Genomic DNA, 26309 nt, shown 5'->3' with positions numbered 1-26309 from the left:
CACAAAAACCTGCACATGAATGTTTATAGCAATTTTATTTGTAATCACAAAAATCTAGAAACAAACCAAATGTCCCTCAGCTGTGGAGTAGATAAACAAACTGGTACGTCCATCAATGTTGTTGGCGGGAATGTAATTGGTACGATCACTTTGAAAAACTGTTTGCCGGTATTTACCAGAGTCAGAAATATACCCCAGCAATTGAACTCCTAGAAACATACCCAATAGAAATGCATAATATTTGCCAAAAGGCTTAAACAAGAGTATTCATAGCAGTACTACTTGTAATAACTCTGTGTTAAGAGTCTGACTCCATTTTTGATGTTTGACTACTGACAGCCTTCAAGCCCCATGACTCTCTTTTTCCTTCTTGCCCCACACCTGGACATGCTGGTAAGAAAACCCAGGTGCTCCCTTCCTTGGCATGGGTGGGAAGTTCAAACCACACAAACTCTAGCCTATGGGGGAGGGTGTCTTCATCCTGGACCCCTTTCCACCCAACCACTACAAAAACTAGAGCCACTGGCCCCTTCTGCTCAAGCCAAACAGACTGGCTTGAGTGTGGGCCCTGCTTTCCTCAGTATATGAGTAATAAATCTTTCAAATCCTCTTGGTGAGTATATCGTATTATGTCTGCGGCTTTGAACCAATTTTGGATGAGTGGAGGTATGGATACCGCCCTCCTTGGAGCAACTACAAGCAAACCCCAAACTGGAAACTATTCAAATGCCAAGTCAACAGATAAATGGAAAAATTATTTTGCATTATTGCATATTCACCAAATGGAACCTATAGGACAATGAAAATGAATGAACTGCAACTGCACATAATCTCACAAATAATGTTGAATGAAAGAAAGCAAACATAAAGGAATATATTCCATATGACCGCATTTAAATAAAGTTTAAAAACAGAGAAGCTAACCTATATTACAAGTCAGGATAGTCACCTGTATTAGAGTAGTAGATTACTGGAAAGGAGCACAAAGGGGGCACTTTTCTGTATGTCAGGCTCAATTTAGGGGGGTTGTGGGGGGGCAGAGGTGAGGTCCCAGCTCTGAGTGAAGAGTTCTGGCTCTACCCCTGATTGGGCTGATGGATGAAGAGCGGGAACCAGCCCCACACAGTGGACAAATGTGGAAATGCATGTCGGTGCTTAAAAGAGGGAGATGACTGGCCTCTCCTGGGAGCCCCATAGTGTCATCCAATATGGGGAGCGGGGTGCAGATACGGGGCTCAGAAATGGGCTGGAGTATCCAAGGAGAGTCTGAAGTCAGCCTTTCTGTCCTGCTACAGAGAGTTGGGCTTAGCCAGGCTGGGGGCTACAAATGACTTCCCTGGCAGGAGAGGTAGGAAGCCGAGGGAAAAGTGGACCCTACCCCAGATGAGGGCTCTACTACCTCCAGGGTTTGTCCTCACCAGGCAGTCTAGGTTGGGTTTAGACATCACCTTTACTCAGGTGCTAGATGCTAATCCAGTAAGATAGGTAGTATCATTCTACAGGTGAGGGAACTGAGGCCCAGGTAATTTGGCTTGTAAATGGTGGAATTAAGGTTTGAACTCAGATCTGTCTGGCTCCAAACCTGACTCTTAACCATGATTCTCTATGTAGTGTCTTAGCCTTTTTTGTGCCATGGCTCATCCTGGCATTCTGGTGAGGCCTATTAGCCCATCTCAGAATGATGTTTTAAAATGCATAAAATAAAATACATAAGATTACTGATCCTATTGAAATTGCTAAGAAGTGCCAAACCTGTTTAAAATACAAATACCAAGAGATTTTTTCAATGTGGCATGGTATGTGCTGTATATGTGTTTCTTTAAATAAATTCGTAAATACAAGATCTGGCAGTGGGTCTGAACACAACCAAAATTTCCAGGAACTGATGAGTGTATATTTTGAGATGTCTGCTACAACAGTAATGTGAAATGAAACTGATGACAACATCATGGATCACATTCCATTGGAAGGAAATGCTGAATTTCCATCAGAGGTCCGTGAAAATAAGGATGTAATCTTGTTCCCATCTAACTGCACCAACCTACATACTAGGTGTGGGTCCATTTGGGATCTGTGGACCCCAGGTTAAGACCCCTCGAGTCTGTTGCCTCCAACTTATCTCCTCTTCCCTCTGACTATTCCCAGGGCTTCATTGGAAACCAGCCTGTGAGCTGATAACTCACAAAGAGCACTGGGTGTTTGTTTAAACAACAAGAGGAAAGATTGCAGAGCCCAAGAGACACTTACTGAAGGCCTCTGATGCTTCAGACAGGCTGTTGGACCCAGAGATACACAGAAGAACAAGATGCAGCCTTCCCTTCAAGAAGCCCCTAGCCTGGTAGAGGCAGTGTCTCTAGGTAGTTTATGATTAACCTCCACATGATTTGAACAGGCAAGAAGTGAGTGCTCTAGGAACAGAAGAGCAATCCTATTGGTCAGACAGTCCAGGAAGGTGTTCTGTAAGAGGCAACACCAGGGCTAAGATGGGGGATGGGCAGCTTCAGAGGGGGGCAGTATAAGGTACTAGTTAGGCACACAGGCCCTGTCGACAGATGGCCTGGTTTCAAAACCTGGTTCCATCACTTCCCAGCTATGGGCAAATCTACCTGATCTCTCCATACCTCAGTTTCCTCATCTGTAAAATGGGGTGATCCTAACACTGTTGGGTTGGTGTGAAGATTAAATGAATTTAAATGCTGTTAGCCATTGCACAACCAAAGGACCTACAGCTAGAGTTCACAACTATGTACTGAGGGGCTTTGGGGAGAAGAAGAAAAAAAATGCTGCTAGCCATGATGATGGTACTGATTATCATTGGAGAGGTAGACAGACAGTAGGATGAAGCCTTTCTAGGAGTTAGAGACAGCTCAAGCTATGCAGAGGCTGGATCATTTTCTTGTGAAAGGAACAGGGCAGGGAGGGCCACTGGCTCAGTGATTTAAGGTGGAACACGGAAAGCATGTTTTATTTTCATAATTATGTTTTTGTTTTATTTTGCATTAGGGAATAACATCAAAACCTTGATTTCACCAATAGTACTCCATAAGATAGGGCTAGAGTGACTACGTATTTAAGTTTTAAAAAGTGGTGAGTTGATTTAGAGAGAATATTCAGACAATAATACATAGTACAGGTGGTATGTGGATGTGGCAAAAAAATGTGAAAGTGGTTGCAATTCCTGATTTGAATCACTGGATTAAGAGATAGGAACCATCTTCACTTTATGGGATTTTAGAGGTTCCTGGTTCAGTCCCTGAATGGGACACAGAGGCTGTTGCAAATACACAGCATTTAGGAAAAGCCCAGAAATACTGTCTGCACCCTTTCATTTCTGGGTACACTAAAGGGTAGTATTTCAAACTGTAGGTCACCACCCAGAAGTGGGTTGTAAAATCAGTTAAGGGTCATGTCCAGTGTCCAAAATGTGAAACAATAGAATAGAAAATATCAAAGCATATTGTGGGTAGTTAGGGTAATTGTTTTGTGAAACTTGAGCAATGGGCCACCAGGTAAAATGTAAAATGCGTTTCCTACTGTGGGTTATAGGCAAAAGTGTCTGCTCAGGTGGAAACAGGCCTGGCTTCTAGTCTAAGTTCTGCTCCTGCCCTGCTGTCTAGTGAGGTGGTCCCCTTACCCTCTGCGCCACGGAGGCAGATTAATTTTGCTGGGTGGCTAACTGAGATGTTAAATTGCTGTGTTTATGCTTGGGATTCTGATTTAGCCAAAGTTTTCTTGAGCCTATTTATATGCCCAGAGCCCTCTATGTCTGAGGGATTGAGTTCTGTAGGAGGGAGGGCTGGGATCAGGCCAAATAGGCCTCTGAGGCTTTTCATAGTCACTTTCCTGATCTCATCCAAATGTTCCTTTCTCTAGATTTGCGGCCCACACCCAGGGCTTCTGCTTCCAAACATTCCATCACATTTCCAGTTACAGCATTTTTTAATCTCTCATAGTTTCCTCGTTTTGTGGCCACACTTCCCACTGTGATATGTAACATCTGGCTGAGTACGTACTCATCCTGAGGTAGCTTCTGTGTTGTTCCACCCCACCTCTCCTGGGACTCACTGTCCTGTCCTGTTGAGCCAGAGGAGGCAGAGTAGTCCTGTGTAGATCTCAGGGGTTCACCGCCCTGGATTTGGTTCGGCAGTTTCCTCCCATTGACTCTCGCCAGGGATGGCTGAGTGATGATTCGAGGGGACAGTCCTTGTAGATAACTGTCTTAGCAGACCCTGAGACAAGGACTTGAGTATAAATTTTAGTTTTAGCTATATGAAATTGCCTTTTTTATAAGTCAAATAAGGTCAACTATTGGCAATGTCTTGTGGTTCAAGCAGTAGTTTATTTGGGAGATGAAGGTGACACAGACAGGAGAGTGGGGCAGTAAGGCAGAGGAGGGGGGCCTCCAGTAAAGTTATCGAGTGTGTTATCAAACCAGTCACCCCGGTGGGTAGCTGGAGCTTAATCCCATTGGAGGAACTCAGGGAGACAGTATAGAACCAGCCTCAGAGCTACTCCACCCAAGGGGCAAGGGAGGTGGGGTATGTATACACCTACTCAGATCAGTCATTGTTTGAGGGCTCTTAAGGGGGCAGAGAGCATCGTTTCCCTGGGACTTCCGGCGTGCTGCACTAGTTGGCAGAGGCAAACAGGCTTTCTTAGCCCGTGCAAGTCTTCAGACAAAACAGTGTGTGTATTGCCACTTGGAAGTCGGCCAGCGTGTACTGAGTAGGGGAGGGTGAGTATATAGGAGGGCCACCAACAGCGCCTGCTGCCAAAGCTATGACCATAGATTCTGAAAGTGCCGTTAGCATGTAGCTGGCCGTAAACAAGTATACAAGAAAATATGACCCTATTTTTCTAGAACTACTTATTTTCTATTTTGAGACCCTAATCCACAGGATATTGGAAAATACATCTCAGTCACTGTGAGAATTACCCCTTTTCCAGAATTGCATCAGTTCCAAGAGATTTGGTCAGTGCCAAGGCCCAGACAACTATTGTGCCACCTGGTTCTTGGTAGCATCTGTCCATGTAGACCTCAACTTAAATGTCGTTTCCTGCCTCCCTTGGTCACCAGCTCCATACATCCACACTCAGTATGGTCCCCCCGCACCTTCAGGCTCAGCAGTTCATTGAATATCTCATTTTGTTGCTTCTAGGGCTAGGCATGGGATGGGGCTGTCTGTGGCCTTACCTACCTTGGACTTACCGTGTGCCATGTCCCTCTACCCCTAGGCCTAAAGACCACAGGACTCTGGCCAGGAGGCTGAGCACAGGGTCTCTCTAACGTCTAGATTAACCTGCTTCCCTCAGGCCTCTTATCTCCTCAGCCTAGGAATAATTTTTTAGTTTAATATAAGATAGAGAGAGAACCTTAATTTCCTCAAACTCCTGTATTCAAAGGACAAGGAAAAATTTTCGGACCTTTTCTGAGATCTGGCTGTTTGAGTGGAGGGAAGGTCAATACAGGGAAACATCAAATAACATTTCAAAAATGCCCCACCCCTCCCTACCCCTCCCACAGATGCTTCATTTACTACTTTTTGCCCTTTGTGTTCATTTTAGCTTGTGTATAGAGGAGGGAAAGTTGCCATTTTAAACAGGCAGGGGTCCTTGATTTGGGGGTTCATAATATAATTCAGGGAATCCTGGATTTGGATAGCAAGAAAATTTACATATTTATTTTCAGTAACTTCTAATGAAATTAACATCTCCTTCAATTATGAGTGTAGGCAGCAAAACATAGTAATATTAGGAAGATCTTGCCACAGGTATCCTAAAATATCATTTATACTCATTACTGTCATGGTAGTTATAAGATCCGTCACTAGATCTTTTTAAATGTACTAATAATGAAATGCATATATTCTATATTGTAAGTGTGTCTTTAAAATATTTGAGATGTTTAACTTTTTATTTTAGAGTAAAATTATCTTAGGATAATTGTAGACATTCATTTGCAAGAAATAATACAGAGAGATCCTATATACCTTTGTTCCCTCAACGGTGACATCTTGTAAAACTATAGTACACTATCGCAAAAGGAAATTGACATTGATACAATCCATGGACCTTATTCACATTTCATCAGTTTCATGTGCACTCATTTGTGTGCATGTGAGTGTATTTAGTTCTATGCAATTTTATCACATATGTAGATTTTTGTGACCACCAGAACAGTTCCATCACCACAAGGACCCCTCCTGCTATTCTTTTATGGCCAGATACTTGCTTCCCTCTCCTTTCCCTAAGCCCTGGCATCCACTAATCTGTTCTTCATCTTTATCATTTTGTCATTTCAACAATTTTGTGTAATGGAATCTATACCCTTTTGAGGTTTACATTCTTTCAAAAGTATGTAAGCTTTTCAGATTGGCTTGTTTTCATTCTGTATAATTGCCTTGAGACCTATCCAAATTGTACAGATAACAGTTTGTTCTTTTTTGTTTTTGCTTTTGTTTTTAAAGGTTTTATTTTTCCTTTTTCTCCCAAAGCCCCCCAGTACAAAGTTCTGTATTTTTAGTTGTGGGTCCTTCTAGTTGTAGCACGTGGGACGCCGCCTCAGCGTGGCTTAATGAGCGGTGCCATGTCCACGCCCAGGATTTGAACTGGCAAAACCCTGGGCCGCCGAAGCAGAGTGCGTGAGGTTAACCACTCAGCCACTGGTCCAGCCCCCCCTCCTTTTTGTTTTTGAGTAGTGTTCCATGGTAGGCATGCACTCAACTTGTTTAACCATTTTCCTGCTGAAAATGGATTCGTTTGGATTGATTCCAGTCTGAGATGTAATTGGTTTTTAACATATTTTATGTTTTTGAAAGCATTATTCTGAGAGGGAGTCCAAGGCTTTGCCAGACTGTTCATTGGCACAAAAATGTGGTTCTATGGGGGAGGAGTATGTATCTCCACATTATTCCCTTCCATCCATAGGGACTGAGTGGGAATGGGGACAGGGAAGGGAGGCATTTCAGAGCCTCTGCCAGGTCTTCTGTGAGGTAGCATGAGACCTGAGGCAGATGGTCTCTGTCATCTCAGCGACATCACTGAGCTGATCTTCACTGTAATGAGGGGAGTGCGTCTGTGGGGAAGGAAGTCAGAGGATGAGGAGGGGCCTGGGAAGAAAGAGAGGGGCCCAGGCACATGGTAACTTGAAACCCATTGGTTGCCCCAAACCTAAGGAAAATCTGCCTGCTCATAAATGAGTCACGTGCGTGATTTTTAGGAAACAAAGTAGAGTAACAGGGCTGAGTCCCACACCTGCATCTGCAGGGGCAGGGAACAGCTGTGGAAGGTGAGCTGTGAGTGGGATGAAGAATTCAAGGAAGCAAAGACTCAGAGCTGGAAGTCTGGAAGTGACTGTGACAACATAATCTGCTGGGAATTTTAGTAGGCATACTTCTCTGCTAGAGGCAAGCCCGTTTCGTTCTATTTCAAAAGACAGTGTGACCTCAGCTGACACTTAATCTCACCTCTTGAGAATTTTCTTATTTTAGTTGGAGACGTCGGGGCTCACATTGTGATGACCACTTAGCATCCCATCCCTCAAGAACAGCCCCCTAACTGGCAAGTTTCAGGTGGAGTTTGTGCTATCTCCTGCTTGTTATGCCCAACTCTATGTGGTACTGTGTGGCCTGAGAGGAGTCTGGTGGCCAGGTGCCAAGGAATTCAGGTAGCTAAGAAGCCATTTAGGGGGAAGAGCCTAGAGCAAGTTCAGGGGTGCACATAATCTGCCGGGGGAGACCGTAAGTTGTCAAAAGTAAGCCAGCCGCCACTGTACAACTGCTAAAGAATGAATGGGTCTGGGCGTTGAGCTCAAAGGCTGCTCACCTCACAAGAAGGGCAACAGCCAGAGAGTACATGCCTCCTGATGGATGAACAGCACCACCTGGGAAGTATCAAGCCAGATCAAACCTCCAACTTCCAATTTACGGGAAATACAGAGGGCAGAGAAGCGTGTTAAGTAACACCAGGAGGATGCAACCAGCACAGTCCAGACTGTGGGAAACTTTATATACCAGATCAACAACCAGTTTCTTCCATAAATAAGTTGTGAGGAAAAGCAAAAAGGTGGAGGGGAGAGGGAACCTATAGATTTAAAAAGACTTAAAATATATATCAACCCCTTACAGTGTGTGGACCTTATTTGGATCCTGATTTGAATAGACAAACTGTAAAGGGAAAAATTTATAAGGCCAGTGACTGGATAGTTGATAATATTAAGGAATTAGTGTTAACTTTTTTAGGTGTGACAATGGTCAAAGTCCTTATCTTTTAAAGGCACATACTCACATATTTACGGATTTCATTATAACGATGGCTGGTATTTGCTTCAAAATAATACAGGAAAGGGTAAATGGATAGGAGTGTAAGTGAAAAAGATTGGCCACTAGTTGATGATTATTGAAGTTGGATGATGGATGCATGAGTTCATTATACTATTCTGGCACTTTTTTGGGATATATGTTTGAAAATTTCCATAATAAACAACCTAATAAAACTATAAACTTATCGGTGAGGAGGGGAAAACACCTGGACTTGAAAGAGAGGTGCAGTCAACCAACAGGGTGGGTGTCAAGGGTGGGAGTAGGGGAGTCAGGCCACCTGGGCCTGGGACAGGCACTTGGGGAGGGCCTCCTGAATGGACAGATGGGGTGAAAAGGTGAAGATGTGGTTGGGCAAGGCCTCCAGTTCTCAATTGTTGCTTAGTAGTCAGCTTCTTCAGTTTCCAGAGACCTGAAAGTGTTTAAAAGAAAATAATTCCAGAGGAATAAAATTGGCTACAGAAAGCTCAGCCTGTCCCATGCCTCCTGCCCACTTCCTGTGAGCTGTGAACACCACTTTCTAAGCCCTACGTGATGTTGTTGGAAGCCCTACACTTATTTTCCTGGAACCCAAGGATACACCCAGCTGCTGCTATTTGCCATCCCTGACCTTGGGCTGGCTGGGCATCCTGGTTTCCAGGCATGTGCTTCCAGAATCACAGACAGCAGTCCTTGGGGGCAAAGTTCCAAAGCCAACAATGGGGTGTCACAGCAGATGGAGTATGGGTATCATTGAGTCCAGCCCTCTACAACCGCTCTACAGATAGGGAAACTGAGTCCCAGAGAAGCCCCAGGGAGTGGAATCTTTGTGTACAAAAAGCACCGGGACCAAAGTCTTAGGTAAGAGTACTCTTAGGTAATAGTATGTAATTTGGGGAAGGCTTTCTACATAGAAGCATGTGGTCACCCAATAAACTTTCATTGAGTGTCTACTGCATGTCAAGCACTGGCTGGGCTATGCTGTGAAGGATCATCAGATGAGTAAGAAATAATTTCTGTCCCGGAATAGCTAGCTAGATCTGAGTTGGAGGGGCTGGGGAGGAGGAAGAAGCAAGCAAACAGAATATTCACATACATTGTGGGCAAGAGAGTACTAGGGTGGCTCCTATCAACTGTGTGCTTCTAGGCAAATGAGCTTTCCAGGTTGCCTTGGCAACTCTGTCTACAAAGTAGGTGTAATCACCTCAGCTTGGCCAAACCCACAGAGAAGACATCTGGAGAACCGCTATGTTAACTCTAACATGTAATATGTGGCTGAAGATATTTTGATAAATGAATAAATGTGTTGATTTAAAAAAAAAAATACATTTGTACCAAGGCAAGAGACTGGTAAATGGTGAAAAAGTTACACATTTCCCTCTCCTGCTTAGCTGAGATCAGCCCGCTCCCAAGGCCCTGAGCACAGGACGCAGGGCAGATGTACAAAAGGAGGGACAACACATGTCTGTGGTGGCTGGAGGGTGCCAGCTGGTGGGGGTGGTGCAGAAAGAGGAAATGGAAGAGGTGAGATGAGCAACGTTTCCTTCCTGTTGTGCCATCAATGGATCATGATAGGAAGAAGTTGGTCTGGGATTCCGGCACAACATCTAATCAAAGTGAGTAAACATGGGTGCTAACAGAATTATGTTGGAGGGCAAGTTTGTGTTTTAGGAATTCCAACACTGAGATCTAGAGATGCACCAATTGACCCTCTCATAGGCTCAGCCCAGAATGGGGTGAACTTTGCTCAAGAAAGACAAAGAAATGAAGAGAAAGAGAATGAGAGAGGATAAGGCAGGGCCAAACCAGGGCTCCTTCATCAAAAACCCAGTTTCGTCAAGTACTGGCTGGGCTACATCAGCAAATCAACTGGCCAGCTCTCAAGCTCCTGCTCTGTGTAGTAGTGCCAGATCTTCTGTGTACAGATGAACAAGGCCTCTGACGGTGAGGAATTTGCAGTCTGATAGGGAGACAGATTTGCCTCTGAGCAATAATTCTCCTGCAGACTCGGGAAGCTTAGGGCAGGGTATCAGGGAGGTTTGGAGAGGTTTGGGGAGGCTTCTCATGGGAGACAGGCCTGGAGCTAGGTTATGAAGGTCAGGAAGGATCAGGGTGCAGGCAAGAGGGTCCCAGATTCACACCCAGTGCTTGGCTGAAGACAGAAGCAGGTGTTTTGAAAATGTGGTGTCCTTTTTCACTGTGATAGTAGATGTGTCCCAAGTGTTAAAAATGTGTGTTAGGAGTCATGTCAGAATAGTAAAGATTTTAAGGTCTCTGCTCTGAAGTTGAAGTGGCATTGTATCCTGGGGGAGAGGCCCTGTGCATCTTGGCTGCCTGGCTACAGAGGCTGGGTCCACTCCCCTCGCAGGGCAAACAATCCTTGTGCATCTTAAAGAGAGCAAAGAAGATGAGTTCACAGCCTTCTCCCTCCAGCTTACTTGGACATGGTGAAGGCCCCCTTCTCCTTGACTAGTTTCTCTTGCTGCAATGCACTGCTGTCTCTGCTTTTGCTGCCCTTGGGGCTGGTGGATAACAGCTGGTAACTCTCCCTTGGGTGGCACTTCCACTGCATGAAAGAAGCTGGGCAAGTGATGCCTGACTATCTGCCACTGGGGCTTCCAGCAACTACCCCTGCAGCAGGGCAGAGAAGGGGGAGTCAAGAAGGAAAAACTCAGGGCGTGAGGTTGGCTGGTATTGCTCAATCCTGGGTCAGGATTGGGGTGGAGCTGTGGAGCCAGGATGACTGACTGGAGAGCAGTGGAATCACCTGGGCCTTCCTGGAACTCCCTGCCCCTGGAGCCATGACTGGCTTTGCGTGACTGGAACCCTGGACTGTTCCAGGAAAAGGCCAAGCTCTTACTGGGAAGATGCCTCAGTGAAGTTAGGCACGGAGACCTGGCCGCCCATGCAAGGGCTCTGAGTTCACCCCGCAACCTGCCCTGCACCCCAGGCAGCAGGTGTTTGGTGTGCTGTGACTGGAAAGTCAGCGCAACAGGAAACAAATGGATTGAGATATTTCAAAAGAGGATAACTTGAACAGCAAAATAAATAATGATAATAATGGAATAAAATTAATACCCATGAGTCCAGACTGATATAAATAAATAAAGAGAAGGGCTAACTCAGTAAAATTCCAATTAATTTAGAAAGAATGATGGAAATAGAAAATCACCATTTGGGAAACACCACAGTAATAACTATTGACAAAAAAATCAATGGATGCTTAAACTGATGGGCAAAAGTGTGATAAGAAACAGGATATTTGTATAGTTTCAAAGTACCTCCCCATAAGATGCTTATTAATTACAAAGGAATAAATAGTAATTTCACAGTGGAAAAACCTGGCAGATATCACCTTACCAAGAGATCAAAGTTAACATGGCCAGTAATAAGACATATTGAAGTCATGTACCTTTGGTATGATGCCCTGAGAAGGGCACAGCATCACTTCTGTGGTGTTCCTGCCCGAAGTGCCTAACCTCAATCTAATCATGAAGAGGCATCAAACTGAAATTTAGGGACTTTCTACAGTTCTCTTCAAAACTGTCGAGGTCATGAAAGACAAAGCAAGACTGAGGAACTGTCCCAGAACACAGAGGCTCAGGAGGCACAACAACCAAATGCAGTGTGGGATTCTGCTTTAGATCCTGGACCAGAGGAACAGCACCAGTGGGACAATTAATTGGTGACACTTGAATACGGTCTGTAGATAATAGTATTGTGTCAATGTTAATTTCCTGGTTTAGATCGTTGTATTGTGGTTCTATAAGATGTTAACATTAGAGGAAGCTGGCTGACAGGTATACAGAAATTCTGTGCACTCGTTTTGCAAGTCTAAAAATTATTTTAAAATAAAAAAGTTTAAAAGAGGGGGCGGGATGAGGAAGGAGCCCAGGTTCTAGAACTTAGCTGTTCCCTAGGAACCAGGACTCTGCGGCTTTTGTGGGCAGCTCCCTGGGCCTTATTCTCCCTATTGGTAGCTGGCATTTGTCCTGGACAGACTTGGAAACCCCCACAATTGGAAGGTCCCCTTATCCCCTCCCCCATCACAGTCTTGGCATCCACTCTGGGTGGCCTGTGGACCCCAGGGAAAGGCCAATGTCAAGTCCATGTCCACCTTTCTGGGGACATTGAGTTCTCATCTCGCCTCTCTGAGGGAGGTACCACCCCCACCTCCAATACAGATCTGAAAACTAAGGCTCAGAGAGAGGAAGCCACCGTCTCTAGGTCATACAGCGGGTACACACAGAGCCAGATTCAAGCCCAGCTCTGTGTGACCTTATGCTAGTGCCTGTGACCACCTGGCATTATTCCATTACTGCTTAATTCAAGTAGAGGCAGCAGGCATTCACCAAGCACTTGCTGTGTGCCAGGCTGGCTGAGACATTGATCCTGGACCACAGGTGCTGTCCTGGCAAAGAGGAACCCTCATACTGCTAAGCGCATGGCAGGCAGTGCATCACACACACATATTCGTTCATTCAGTCTCTGTTCTTGCCTGGTCCTGGCTCAGGCTGGTGGGTCGGATATGCCCCTTGCCCTGGGAGCTCCAGACCCAGTAGGGGAGCAGACAAGTAAGTAAGCAGACAAGGCAGCTAGCTGTACAATGATACATGCTGTGATGGGGGTGGCAGGGGCAGAAGAGGGGGTGAAGAGGGAAGATGGTTTGGAAAGTCTGGGAGATGAGAATATTGCCTGACCATGGGTGATGCAGACACTGCACTACTTGGAGGGATTATGGTCAGAGAAGTAGAGTTGGGGGAGGACGCAAGTGGGATCCTGCTGGGGGGGTGTCCAGGATCAATGAAGCTGGAGTTTGGGAAGGCTGCCTTGGTAGGAGACAGGGGAAACAAAGGCCTGGAGGTCTGGACTGGGGCTGTTAGTGTGCCCGGCCCAGCTTCTGGGGAATCGTTCCAGAGAGGTGTGGTTGGGACACATGATTTCCAAAGTCATTAGGTTGTGGTTGGAGGGGATGCTCCTTCATGGGTGGGGACGGGGGTGGGGGGGTGAGGGGTCATTTGAGCTTGACTCATTTTCAGTGAAGGAAACAGATTGTGGATGTGCAGCCAAGGTGGGGCCGGGGCAGACGCAAAGGGGTGCTTCGTTCCAGCCTTAAAGCAGGATGTGTGCAGCCTGCTCTCCAGAGAGGGGAAGAGCTTATGAAGAAGAATCACGCCCTCTGCACTTCCCTGAGGAAGAAGGACCCAGGCGCTGCTGCTCTCCTCCTGGGTGCAGAGTGGATACCTCCAGGCAACTGGGTCTGGCTCTGGTAGGTTATGGCCATTCTTAGAGTGGGGTGGGCCCTGCCCAGGGGCCACAGGGAAAGTCTGAATCCAGTGGGCTGAAGAGTGGGCACAGGTGTGGGAGAGGGAGGTGCTAAGAGGGCCAGTCTGGAGCTTTCTCTCTAAGGCAGCTGTTGGAGCAATTGCCCCAGCAGCTAGGGAGTGAGCTGTCTGCTGGCTCCTTCCCCACTTGACCCAGGCTCTGAGAATCTGCCTCATGGATTCTGGAAATCCCTGAGAGTGGGTATCAGGCATGGCTGGGTGGTCTCAGTTTCTCCAGGTGTACTATGACAGGGACAGGTGAGATGTCTTTAAGGGCCTCTCTCCCAGGGTTGAGGTTCCCCAGTTCTGTGGTCTTCTTTTGCAAACATCCACACTCTCTCCTTGTGTCCCCCCAAACTCTCTTGTTACCCCTCCAAGTTCTCAGCCCCCTCCTTCTGCTTCAAACAGTCCCAGTATTCCCTCTCATCCATCCCAGCCTGAGCCAAGTGTCATTTTAGGGCCTGGAAGGGAACCAATAGTTATGTGCCAGGTACTCATTTAATTATAAAAACTGCACGAAGGAGGCATTTTATAGGTGAGAACAACTAAGGCTCAGAGAGGTTAAGTAATTTTTCCAGAGTTACTCAGCTTTTAAGAAGTGGACCAATCTATTCTGTCTATTCTTCCATGCTACACAATGCTGAATGTACCACCCTCCCCAGGGGTAGTGGGGGTGGTAGTTGTGTTTCATTTTGAACCCAGCATAATGCTGAAATACGAATGCAAGGAGTTCTAGGGGTGAAATTTCAGGCAACAGTGAGAGAGGCAAAGAAGAAAAAAGCAAAAATGACTCAGGAAAGATGGGCAAATCATACCTTCATCTATGGCAGCAACTTCTTGAAGAGTCGGGCTCTAAAATTGCTTAGTCTTTATTAACTGAAAAGAAGCTTTGGGAGGAGGGATTGCTGTGTGATTTTATCAATGTCATGAACATCCCCAATTCCCGATAAGAGCCAGGAAACATTGAGTGATGTGGGGTCCCAGGGAGCATGGGGAGCGGGTGGACCTCACGTATCCCAGGGAGCAGGAGGCAGCATGTCTATCAGGAGACTCCGAGGGGACCCTGCCTGCTGGGACTGGACGAGGCCACTCTCCTCCAGCCAGGCTTGTGATTCCACAAATCCAGGGGGGGTTAGTGCAGCAGACGGCGCTCTGGGCATGAAAACAGACAAGATACACCAGAAGGCTCCCAAGGATTATTTGAGGGAGGGGTGTTGGGTTATGGGGAATTTTTTAGCCTCTTTTCTATTTTTTCTTGTATTTCCACGTTTTACATTGAGCCTATATTACTTGTGTAATCAGGAAAAATACATATTAAAAAAATGAGAGGGAGAGAGTGTGTGTGTGATGGCCCAGGACTCAGTGATCAGGGTTTTGGGTCAGCTCTGCTTGGCTTGTGGTGTGGCCCTGGGCTTCCTGTGTAACCAGGGAGGTGACAACTGCTGCTACTTCACCAGGGAGCCAGGAGGACTTGCAAGGACCAGCATGTAAAAGAGTGTCTGAAATTTGGAGCCCCATGTAAATGTCGGAGCTGGCTACTGTTGTTTTCATTGTGTTTTATATGTCACAATGAATCCAAATGCGATGCTCCCCACGGTGGACCAAGCAGAGGGCAGCTGTCCCTCCTGTGAGTCTGAGGGAATGGCTCACAGCGGCAGAGCTCCCAGTGTGTGATCCTGGCTCTGGCTCTGGAGCTGACTGCAGGGACTTGATTTCTGATCCTGCAGGACACTTGCTATGTGTTCTTTTTTTTTTTTTAAAGATTTTATTTTTTCCTTTTTCTCCCCAAAGCCCCCCGGTACATAGTTGTGTATTCTTCGTTGTGGGTTCCTCTAGTTGTGGCATGTGGGACGCTGCCTCAGCGTGGTCTGACGAGCAGTGCCATGTCCGCGCCCAGGATTCGAACCGACGAAACACTGGGCCGCCTGCAGCGGAGCGCGCGAACGTAACCACTCGGCCACGGGGCCAGCCCCACTTGCTATGTGTTCTTGGGCACATTATTCTCCCTCTCGCAGCCTCAGTTCCTCATTTGTAAAATAGAAATAACAATAGTGCTTGTCTCATAAGGTTGTTGTGAACCGTAAGTACATTAGTACATTTGAAACTTGACCAAAGGGGACCACAACTGGCTTGTTATTTCCTTTGAGAGGCAATGTAACAGTTGTTTAGGAGAATGGCCTCTTGGGTTTCAGTTCCTGGCTCTACCACTCACTTGCTCTGTGACCTTGGCCCAGTTCCCTAACCTCTCTGTGCCTCAGTGTCCTCAGTGTAAAATGGGGCTAATAGTATCGAACTTCTATAAGGTAAATGTGAAGATTAAATAAGTTAAAATATGTAAAGCTCCTTGCCCCAGCACCCAGCACATCATCAGGGAGGGCTCCATGGTCTTAGCTGTTATAATGATTGCACTAGATTCAATCCGCACAAAATCCTTTGCTGTAAGTATTACTTATTTTGTGGATGAGAAAACAGACTCGTGGAAGTCAAGGGCTCTAGGGTGAAAGCCCTGACTTTGTCTTGGAGCTGACAGGGCCTGAAAGTTTAAGCCCAAGGACATCCCAAACTGAGCAGTGAAGCCGAGACCTGGCTCTGCCCCCTGAGTTGGTCATTCATGAGTTCTCTCCCTGCGTGCCATGGTCGTGGCACTAGACTTCTTTCCTCATGTCTTCCTTGTGTGGCTCTCAGTTCCTTTTCCTGTTTCCATTCATGCACCACCAGCCCCCCACCCCCGTCAGCCTTCCATTCAGGCTTCCTGAGTGATGGTAGCCTGTCTGCACTTCTCCATCTCTAGTCCCCATCCTTCACAGGTATCTTTTAATAAGCTGGCCCAGACTCTGGGCCTGGGTTCAAATCCCAGATCTGCTACTTACCAGCTGTGTGGCCTTCAGCAAGTTTCCTAGTCTCTCTGTGACTCAGTTTCCTCATATGTAAAATAGAGATAATAATAGTACCTGCCTCAGAGTGTTATTGCAAGGATGAAATGAATTAATGCATGTAAAATTCTGAGAACAGAGCTTGGCCCACAGTAACTGCTATGTAAGTGGTGGGTATTATTATTTTTGTAGTTATTATACACAGTAGAGTTTAATACCTGGTGTTTTTCCAAACCCAGGAGGAAGAAAATAGAGAGATCCCAACACTGTTACAGTTCCCCTAAAGGCAAGTTTTCTGCCACATTTGCCCCAACACCAGAGCACTTTCTGCAGCTGGACACTGTGGTCAGAGTGTGAGTTACTTCACAATTCCTTTGTCAACTTTTCCAGCCACAGCTGGGTCAGGAATGCAGGATGGGAATGCCAGTTATAGGCAGAGGGAGGCCACTCCCAAGCAGAGCCAGGGTGGACTCCAGGCTTTGGGACTCCATCTCCACCCCAGTCCTCCCACAGCAGTCAGGGGAGCCTCCTGAGGGAGGGAGCTGGGGGTGGCCACAGGGCACATTCCATGACACTGGTCCAGGGAGCCTCTGCCAGCTGGAGGCAGCACTGGACCATTGCTCAAGTGGGAACAGTGGGGACTCCGGGCCGGTCATGCTTGATGGTCACAGGCTCCCAAGGCCGCGGGGGCAGAGCTGGCAAAGGCTGAGGAAACAACCCACAGAAGGAGGGGTCTTGGTTCAGCTGTGTCCAGGGCATAGTGGGGGAGGCAGATAACCTGTCAAGGGAGAAATGAAGCAAGAGAAGGGAGGGAGAGAAGTGACTGTGCTGATTAATTCCACGATCATTTGTTGAATGCCTCTCAGATGCCAGCCCTGTGCTGGTGAGTTCCAACCCCTGGGAATCCCCAGTCTAGCACAGGAGGCAAGTGATCCTCAAAAGTGACTACTTTCAGGAAGTGGCTACTAAGGCCGAGAAGAGACCTTCTGTGAGTGACTGAGGGGCTGGGGCACAGGTTGCACCAGGTCAGTGGGCTGGGCAGGCTTCTGGGAGGGGAGGATTTAGGTTGCATTTTAAAGGATATGATTTCCAGATTGTAAGGAAGCCAGTAACATTATTGTTCATTAGAAGTGATCTCAAATGTTATTCTTGGTCTTATATTCTGAAAGCTGGTGTGGCCTCTTAGGGTCACATTTGATCTTGTTTATTTGTTCACTGGTCTCAGCTGTGCTGTGGGCAGCACACTCAGCATGGGAGGGAGCCTGCATGTGACCCTGCCCTCAAAGGCTCTTGGCTGGGGAGGAGGGCAGCTGTGGGATTGACGTGGAAGATGGAAGAGGGAAGGTGGTGGGAGATAGCGAGACAGGCAGGGTTTGGTCAAGGTCCACAGGATCCTGATCAGGTATGCTGGCAAAGGTTTAACAACCAGCACTCAGTGATGGGGCGGAGAGGGGAGGAACATGCAGGAGAGAAGGGGAGCTCCAATTGGTAGAATTTACCTTGGTGTAAATATTCCCACCATGACCAATTTCCAGCTACCAAATTAACATCACTGAATGCAGAATTAGTTAATTCATGACCATTTGTTGAATGCCTCCCAGATGTTGCATAACTGGCTCTCACAAGCCTGTAGGAGCCAGCTACAGCACATTGCTCACTTTGAATCCTCTCTGCTATTTGTTGCTGAGACCAGAAGTCCTACTATCAGAGGCTCATCCTTCAAATTCAAGTTTGGTCCATGTTGAAAGGGGGATCTGGGGGAAAAAGGTCACCAGTTCTACCTTTTGTTGTTAGGGCCATCCAATCCTGGGTCCATGATTTGCTGATGTGAAGCCATGGGCAACTGGGCTTCAACTCTCCAAGCCTCAGTTTCCTCATCTGGAAAACGGGGATCATAATCGTACTGCTTCCCAGAACTGTGGTGAGGATTAAATGAGAAAATTACATGTGAGCTCACAGAAGGAGCTCAACTAACATGACTGCCTCCCTGACTAGATGGACGTAGCAATATCCTCTCTCTGATGCCTCAATGGCGACTTCTCTGAGAGGCCTTGGGAGGTGAGCCCTGGATCCTCAGGAGGAGACATTACTCACTAGCCAGAGGTTCTTGCTAAGTCAAGCTGGAGCCAGCCCAGGTCAGCAGCCTCAGGAAGGCACCAAGAGGATGATGTTATTTCCCCAGAGATAAGCTGTGGTTTGCCTCTGTGCCCTTGGCTGCATCGTAGGGGAAGCTCAGCTGACCGTGGCCTTGCTGTCCCTCCTCCTCAGAGCCTCCCTCTGTGACCTCTGTATATTTCTCTGGGTTCCCCAGAGGTTCCACTGCAGAGCTTCATCTGGGTTGCCTTACTACCTGCTAATCTGTACTAGGAAGTAAATAACTGATACTCCCATTCATTCCTCTCAAGGTGTTGCTGGATAGGCCAAATGAATTCACGCAATAAGGAAAAGTAGTGAAGACAGAAAAGGAAAAACAGACTAGGCTAGAGGGACAGTTAGGGATGGGGTAACAGAGACCTGAAGGGCAGTCAGGAACACGAGGTGATGACTCAGTGCAGCCACTGACTACTCACTGCACGCTTTGCACGAGTTGTTCCTCTTCTTTGGGTCTCAGTTTCCGTACCTGCAAGAAGGAGGTGGACACAATGCACTCTCACTCCCTCAGTCTGAGGTTCTGAGGGCAAAAGGGTCACAGGAAGTGTATTACCTATTGCCACGGTATCCAATTACCACAAATTCGGTGGCTTAAAACAACATAAATTTATTATCTTAAAGTTCTAGAGGTCAGAAATCTAAAATGAGTCAGCAGGGCTGCATTCCTTCTGGAGGCCCAGGGGAGAGAATCTGTTCCTTGCCTCTTTTAGCTTCTAGAGGCTGGCTGCATTCATTGTCTTGTAGCTGCATCACTCTGATCTCTGTATCCATTGCCACCGTCTTCTTCTCTGATTTGGACACTCCTGCGTTCCTCTTCAGGACCCTTGTGATTACATTGGGCCCACCTAAATAATCCCCATCTCAAGATCTTTAACTTAATCACATCTGCAAAGTCTCTTTTGATATATAAGGCAACATATTCACAGGTTTCAGGGACTAGGATGTGGATACCTTGGGGAGCTATTATTCTGCCAACCATAGGGAGGCTGCGTTTTGCAAGGAGGCTCAATAAAGTTTTTGGGGCATTGACAGTGGAATCTACAGAGGCTAGACCAGCTGATGAAGGCAATATCCTGGGCAACCAAGACAAGACTTCCTGAGCCCAAATTACACCTTCCTCTAGTGGCCCCTTTGGTAACTGCTGGATGGGGCAGAAGAAAGGTGGAAGATGAGATGGGACAGGGGACAAGACACTGCTCCTGGACTCTGAAGCCCCAGGATTCAGATGCAGCTCATCCAGTGACTTCCTATATGATTGTGGAAAAGTTGCTTTGCTCCTGGGTTAGTGGCGCTGACATTTCCTTCCTGGTTTGCCTTACAAGACTACCAAGGTGGATATGAAGGTGCCTGGCCAATTGTCATGTGCACATGGGGTGCTGATTGCTGTTGTCCTTGGTATTATTGGTAAAAGTGATGGGAGGGGCTGGTGGCCCCAGAAGTCAAGAGGACCTGGAAAGATTCCCAGAGTAAAGGTCAGGAGGCCAGAGGCCCCAAGAGGGAAGGGAATAGAGTGTTTCAGGTGGAGGGGGCCTTACAAAGGTGGCCTGGTCCAACCATGAAACATGTTGACCCTGACCTCTGGCTTTGATCAAAGCAATCATCAGACTTGGTTGTTTGTTAAAGCAAAAGTCAGGGACTTTGAGAACCCAGGTCAGGATCAAGGTCTGTTTAATTAGTGGCAACTCCTGATTAATAATCCCTAATCAGGCCCAAGTGCAGAAGAGCATGCCCTCCTTCCAACCCCAGCAGCTCATAGACTCCCAACACCAGACATGTACTGGGGGTGTCCTTACTGCTACCCAGGAAAGGGAGGAGCTCAGGGACAGGAGACTCCAGATGCACAGGAAGGAAATAGAGGACCAAGACAGGAAGGCACAGGGTCAAGTTCCTGAGGCCAGTCAAGATAAAGGCAGTCAGATAAAGCTGCCCAGGCTGAGCTCCTGGGGGGGAACAGGGCATGCGTATGATTTTCTCCAACATCTGGCCCAGATGCCATGTGACAGGAGCCCAAGGGTAGGGCAGAAGCTCAAGGAGTAGGAGGACTCCAGGGCTCCCCTGGGAGGAGTTCTGCCTCAGTAGCTTTGGATATTTCCATCAGCTGTGAGGTCACAGTGTCACGGATACTAGAAGCGTCAGCTAAAGGCCTCAGTCAACATTTCTTTCAAAATTCTACCTGGAAAAAGATAGAACTTTTACCAGGAAGGACTGGAGAAAATGTTTGCAATATATATGCAAAAAGCTAAAATCCTTACTATTTAAATCCTCTTATAAAATGAGAATCCCACCCCTTAAAACAATAAATCATTTACAGAGGAAATATAAACTGGTATTGAACATATTAAAAAGTTCAATCTCACTTGAATCAAAAAATAAAAAGTAAAATGCAGAGCTACAAGGTGGAGGTGATTTGTATTTCTCAGTTTGTGGCTCGTTGTCCTCACCAGCCTACAGGCCCCACTCTGGTGGCTGTGCATGCTTGCCTGCTTGAGCCACGTGTTCTTTTTTATCTCCTTCCTCTCTTCTCCCCAAACCCTCTTCCCCACTGGGGAACAATCTTATGTCTCTCTCCTTCTGGAACACAGAACAGGATTGAGCATAATCCTTGGTTCATGACAGACTCTATCACTGGTTCATGTGAGGCTCTCTTTTAAAAATTATTTTTAATAATACAGTTAAAACCTGGGAAACCACTGCCCCAGAGGGAACTTGACCATAGACAGTGACCTGCCCCCATCCCATGCCGCTGGCTTCTCCTGCCCAGGCAGCTACTGTCTTGAATCCTGTGCCTGTCATTCTCTTGCTTTCCCTTTCATCTCTTTGAACTCCTTCAGAGTATATATATTTCATTTTTCTTAATTTTATTAAAAGAGTGCCACTTGTATATATGTATTTTTATGGGACTTGGAGATAGTGGACATATTCAAAAGGCAGTAAGGAGGTAAAGACTCACAGGGTATGGTGAAGGGGGTGAGGAGGGCATCTGGGTGTCTCCCACGTTTCAGCCTTATGTGACTGAGCCGTTAATCATTCCATTCAATTAGATGGAACAGGAAAGGAGAAGATAGTAGGAAGATGATGGACTCAGTTTTGGGCAAAGCAATAACGTAAGCTAACATTTATCAAGTGCCTACTCAGTTCTGGGCACTCTTCGTAGAGCTTGAAGTGCTCCATGTGAATTATCACATTTGAGCCTCATAAGAACCCCACGAAGTTGGCGCTGTTATTATTATTATTTTAAAGATGGGGAAACTGAGGGATGGAAAGATTTACTAGATTCTGAGTCTATCAACATGATGGATCACACCTTTCTGCTGCAAACCTAGAAATACTGGATAAAATATTCTTAAAATAGTAAATATTTATAAATGAAAATATTGACATAAAACTAAATATTTATAAATGAAATACTGTAAAAATAACAGAAGCAAGGGAAATCCTCAGGTGATAGAAGTAAAGAAAGCTTAAAGCCAGTCTCTTGGACATCCTAGAGCAGTAGCAAAAGTGGGTTTGGAGAGAGTAGGGATGCCTGGTTTCATCTTATTTCTCTCACGCTACTCTCTGGTCTACAGAGCTCCAGGACTGTCCTCCCAATATGGCTGCCACCGCCTCCCCTCTGCAACTCACCACTGAAGTCACTAGTTCTGAGAACAGCAGCTCCTTCTATGACTACGAGTACTACCTGGAGGATGTGGCCTTCATGCTCTGCAGGAAAGATGAGGTGGTGTCCTTTGGCAAAGTCTTCCTGCCAGTCTTCTACAGCCTGATCTTTGTGCTGGGCCTGGGCGGGAACCTGCTTCTTCTAGTGATCTTGCTCTGGTATGTGCCTCGCAGGCGGATGACTGAGGTCTATCTGCTAAATCTAGCCATCTCCAACCTCTTATTTGTGGTGACACTGCCCTTCTGGGGCATCTCCGTGGCCTGGCATTGGGTCTTTGGGAGTTTCTTGTGCAAGATGGTGAGCACCCTTTATACCATTAACTTCTACAGTGGCATCTTCTTCATTAGCTGCATGAGCCTGGGCAAGTACCTGGAGATCGTCCATGCTCAACCTCACCTCAGGCTGAGGACCCGGGCCAGGAGCCTACTCCTTGCTGCCATAGTATGGGCTGTGGCCTTGGCCATCTCCATCCCTGACATGGTCTTTGTGCAGACACATGAATACCCCACGGGTGTGTGGAGCTGCCATGCTGATTTTGGAGGGCATGGGACCATTTGGAAGCTCTTCCTCCGCTTCCAGCAGAACCTCCTGGGATTTCTCCTTCCCCTCCTTGCCATGATCTTCTTCTACTCCCGCATTGGCTCTGTCCTGATCAGGCTGAGGCCCCCAGGCCAGGGCCGGGCTCTGAGGATAGCCATAGCCCTGGTGGTGGCCTTCTTTGTGCTATGGTTCCCATACAACCTCACCTTGTTTCTGCACTCACTGCTGGACCTGAAAGTCTTTGGGGACTGCGAGGTCAGCCAACACCTGGACTATGCACTGCAGGTGACAGAGAGCATCGCCTTCCTTCACTGCTGCTTTACCCCCATCCTCTATGCCTTCTCCAGCCGTCGCTTCCGCCAGTACCTGAAGGCTTTCCTGGCCGCAGTGCTCAGACGGCAACAGACACCTCGCCCTGCCCAGGCCCCACCGTCCAGCTGTTCTGAGAGTACCAGGCTCACTCCCCAAGGAGAAATGACCAGCATGAATGACCTTGGGGAAAGGCAAGCTGAAGACTCCCCCAACACGGGGGACATGGGGAAAAATTAAGCCTGGGTGGCCATACCACAGTCTGGTGACAGCACATGGGACCCAGCTCAGTTGGGCATCCACCAAAAGTCCTCTCTCCGAGGGCCTGAGTGACCATGTTGCTAAACCCAGTGGTCAGTTCTCAGTTCTCAGACATCAGCAGCATTTTCTCACCCCCACCTTCTTCCTCCACTTTCTTCATTACCTTCCAGGACACCATATTATCTTGTCTGAATTGCTGCAATAGTTTCCCAAGTGATCTTTGCACTTCCTATCGTCATGCTCCCCTATCATCTAATCTGCACCCAGCAGCCAGAGTGATCATGACATCCTCAGGCATCACGCCCATGTCTTTCAGAGTAGCCGAAGGCCCGCCACCTACCAGTCTGCCCCCTTCCCTGTAGCTCAGTGGGGAAATACTGTTGCTATATTGTTTAATATTGCAGCCTTGATGGTGGCTGTAGGTCTGGCAGTCAGGAGGGGCTGGAGGTACTCCGCCTAGGAGCGTGGGAGCCTGCAGGTAGGAGGCAGAGTGAACATGTGTTTCTGGGGGTTCAGGAGGATACGCCTCCCTCTGCCTCCCATATCCCCTCTCAGGAGCCTTCAGGGCTCCCTGGGACCTGTACAGTCAAGTCCAAAATCTTTGTCCAACTTCAAGGCTGGAGCTTTCACAAGTAGAATCCCGTACACCATTCTACCCTTCTCCTCCTCCATTCCCGTTTTCATTTCCTGGACGCCAGGCACCCCTTGATGTTTCCCACACATTCCCACCTCTGTGCTTTTATGCTTGCCGACTCCCTCATGTCACAGGGATCATTTTCCAACCAGGTATCCCTTCACCCTTGTCTTGTAACTGAATCCCACTTGCTCTGGGAAACCACTTCTGAGTCACTTTTCCCTGTGCTTAGGCTGGAGGTCAGGTAGAGCATGGGACTTGGGCAGCATGGGACCGGTTCCCTGGCACAGTGATTCATTTGGGGTGGGGACATGACTCAGGCAGAGCTTGTGAAATGTAATGTCACTAGAACTTACTAGAACAGAGGCATGAAACTGAAGCCGAGAGGATGTGAGGTCTGGAGCTGCTCCTCCATCAACTCGAATTCAGGTGACGTGATAGCACAGTGAGTGAGCAGACACTGGGGGCGGTGTTTGAGCCCCAGAATCTAAGGCACAGCTGAAGCTCATGCCAATCCTGGACTTGGCAGTTATACAAATCAATAAAGTCCTTTCCAATTTGGGGTGGCAGTGTTTCGTTACTTGCAATCTAAGGATTCCTGACTTATATGCCCTGCCTGGGTGCTTTTCTCTTCACGTCTCCAGTGGTTGGCATCCTCCCTGCCCGCTGGCACATCCACTGAGAAGCCTTTCTTCAGGGAGCCCCTGGTCCACAGTGACTTCTCTCTTTCCTGAGCTTCTAAAGCATTCGTTGCTTTCCTCCTCCTTCCAGAACCACCTGGCACAATCTGCCCGGATCTTGCCATGTCTGTCCTGCAAAACCCAGCACAGATCCTGGCAGACAGTAGTGCTCAGAAGGAAACTTTTAGGTAGATGGAATGGAGGACCGGAGAACACGTGGCTGGGCGAATGTAAGCTCCAGGAGAGCAGGGACGTTGCTGTGTGTAAAATCTGCATCCCTCGTGCTTAAGTAAGAGCTCAGACTGTAGTAGGTACTCACTAAGTATTTTTTTGAATGAACAAATGGATGGATAGAGAATTGAGCAGGTGCTCAGTATTCTGCCTGCTCCTTCTTGTCTTCCCCTGAGCTTCAATGGATGGTCCAGTCACAGCACGTGTGTCATGAGCCAGGCTGTCCGTGGATGTTGCCTGAGTTGACCTTGCTGATTTTTCTCTCTGTCTCTGCCACCCCCACCATCTCTTTCAGTTCTAGTGCCTTTAGTTCTCTCTCCATAAGGTCCCAGACTCCCCACTATATGGAAGGACTCTGAGCTCCCTTGGTCCCCTGGGAAATGAAGCTCTGGATCTGAAGATGGTGATTTGTTTGAGGATGTCGGGCACAGGGTTCTATTTTAGGGCTCCTGAAATCTTGCCCCACAAGGGACCTCAGTCTTCCCACATGGCAACCAGACTGGTGAGGTACAGCCTGAGCTGTGTCAACAGGGTCTAGGTCCCTGACTTGGTCCCAGGCCAGAGTCCCTGACTTTGTGCCCATGAAGCTCAGATGGGATGGGGCAAGGTATGCCAGGCAAGGGACACCTAACAGGGCTTCTCACCAGCACTGGCAGATTTGTGTGTGTGTGTGTGTGTGTGCGTATGTCTGTGTTGCTGTGTGGGCTGTGTGTAGTAAGTGACTGTGTGTGTGAATCTGACATGAATGTGTCACTGAGTCCACGTCGCTCTGGGTATGTGCCCACGGGTTTTTTATATGTTCCTATGAGTCTTTCTCTAGCTATGTAAGTGGAGGTGTGTGGTATCTGCAAACAACAGGTATATAAGAAGTGCCATGAAGCCTGTGCCCAAAGGGGAGGAGAAGGGCTGGCCACAGGCCACCCACTGGTTCCTCTCACTGTCTTGGTTGCCAGGTAGTGCAGCCGACCATAACGTGGGCTCTGACTGCAGCACTGTTTGCGAGAAGGCATGCTGGCACTGCTCAAGGAGTCAGTTGGAGATGGGCTTTCACAGCCCGGGACAGGACAGAGCCCTCTCCATCCCCACCTTATTTTCCAGCCTGGACCTTGGTCCCTCCTACTGCTCTCTGTCTGCCCAAAGGCCTGCCTAGCTCCCTGCCTGCACTGCCCAAGCCTCCCCCAGGGCTCTCAGGAAAGTCCCCAGGATTCTCTTGGCCTTCAGGCTCTGAGGCAGGGTGGCCTCTTACCCCACTGACCAGGGAGAAAGGCAGGCATGGCTCTGCCTGGGACCAGGGCTGCCCACCCTCCACCCTGTGAAGTGTGGTGTGAGCATTCACAACAGTTACTGCCTA

The 26309-nt window shown here is 47.6% G+C and overlaps 2 protein-coding genes across 8 annotated transcripts in view; both read left to right on the top strand.

Moving 5' to 3' along the window:
- The window catches only part of ACKR2 (atypical chemokine receptor 2), a 44567-nt gene extending 19947 nt beyond the window's left edge, over positions 1 to 24620 (top strand). Inside the window, exons 1-2 of one of the 5 annotated variants that reach the window (XM_070493572.1) lie at positions 13428 to 13566; positions 22215 to 24620. In XM_070493572.1, coding sequence (XP_070349673.1) covers positions 22238 to 23392 — 1155 coding nt within the window. In that variant the 5' untranslated portion in view covers positions 13428 to 13566; positions 22215 to 22237 and the 3' untranslated portion in view covers positions 23393 to 24620. Of the gene's footprint in view, positions 1 to 13427; positions 13567 to 17241; positions 17520 to 22214 lie in introns of those variants that run through there. The other 4 variants (XM_070493571.1, XM_070493576.1, XM_070493575.1 and 1 more) reach the window with 4 other exon arrangements.
- The window catches only part of ZNF662 (zinc finger protein 662), a 36497-nt gene continuing 23607 nt past the window's right edge, over positions 13420 to 26309 (top strand). For 2 of the 3 annotated variants that reach the window (XM_070493567.1, XM_070493566.1), the window contains exon 1: positions 13457 to 13566. In XM_070493567.1, the coding sequence (XP_070349668.1) occupies positions 13457 to 13566 (110 nt within the window). Of the gene's footprint in view, positions 13567 to 26309 lie in introns of all 3 variants that reach the window. The other variant, XM_070493564.1, reaches the window with a different exon arrangement.

Source organism: Equus asinus, chromosome 21, assembly GCF_041296235.1.
Source record: "Equus asinus isolate D_3611 breed Donkey chromosome 21, EquAss-T2T_v2, whole genome shotgun sequence".
Lineage (NCBI taxonomy): Eukaryota > Metazoa > Chordata > Mammalia > Perissodactyla > Equidae > Equus > Equus asinus.
The sequence above is the reverse complement of the archived record's forward strand: the minus strand, read 5'-3'. Positions and strand labels throughout refer to the sequence as shown.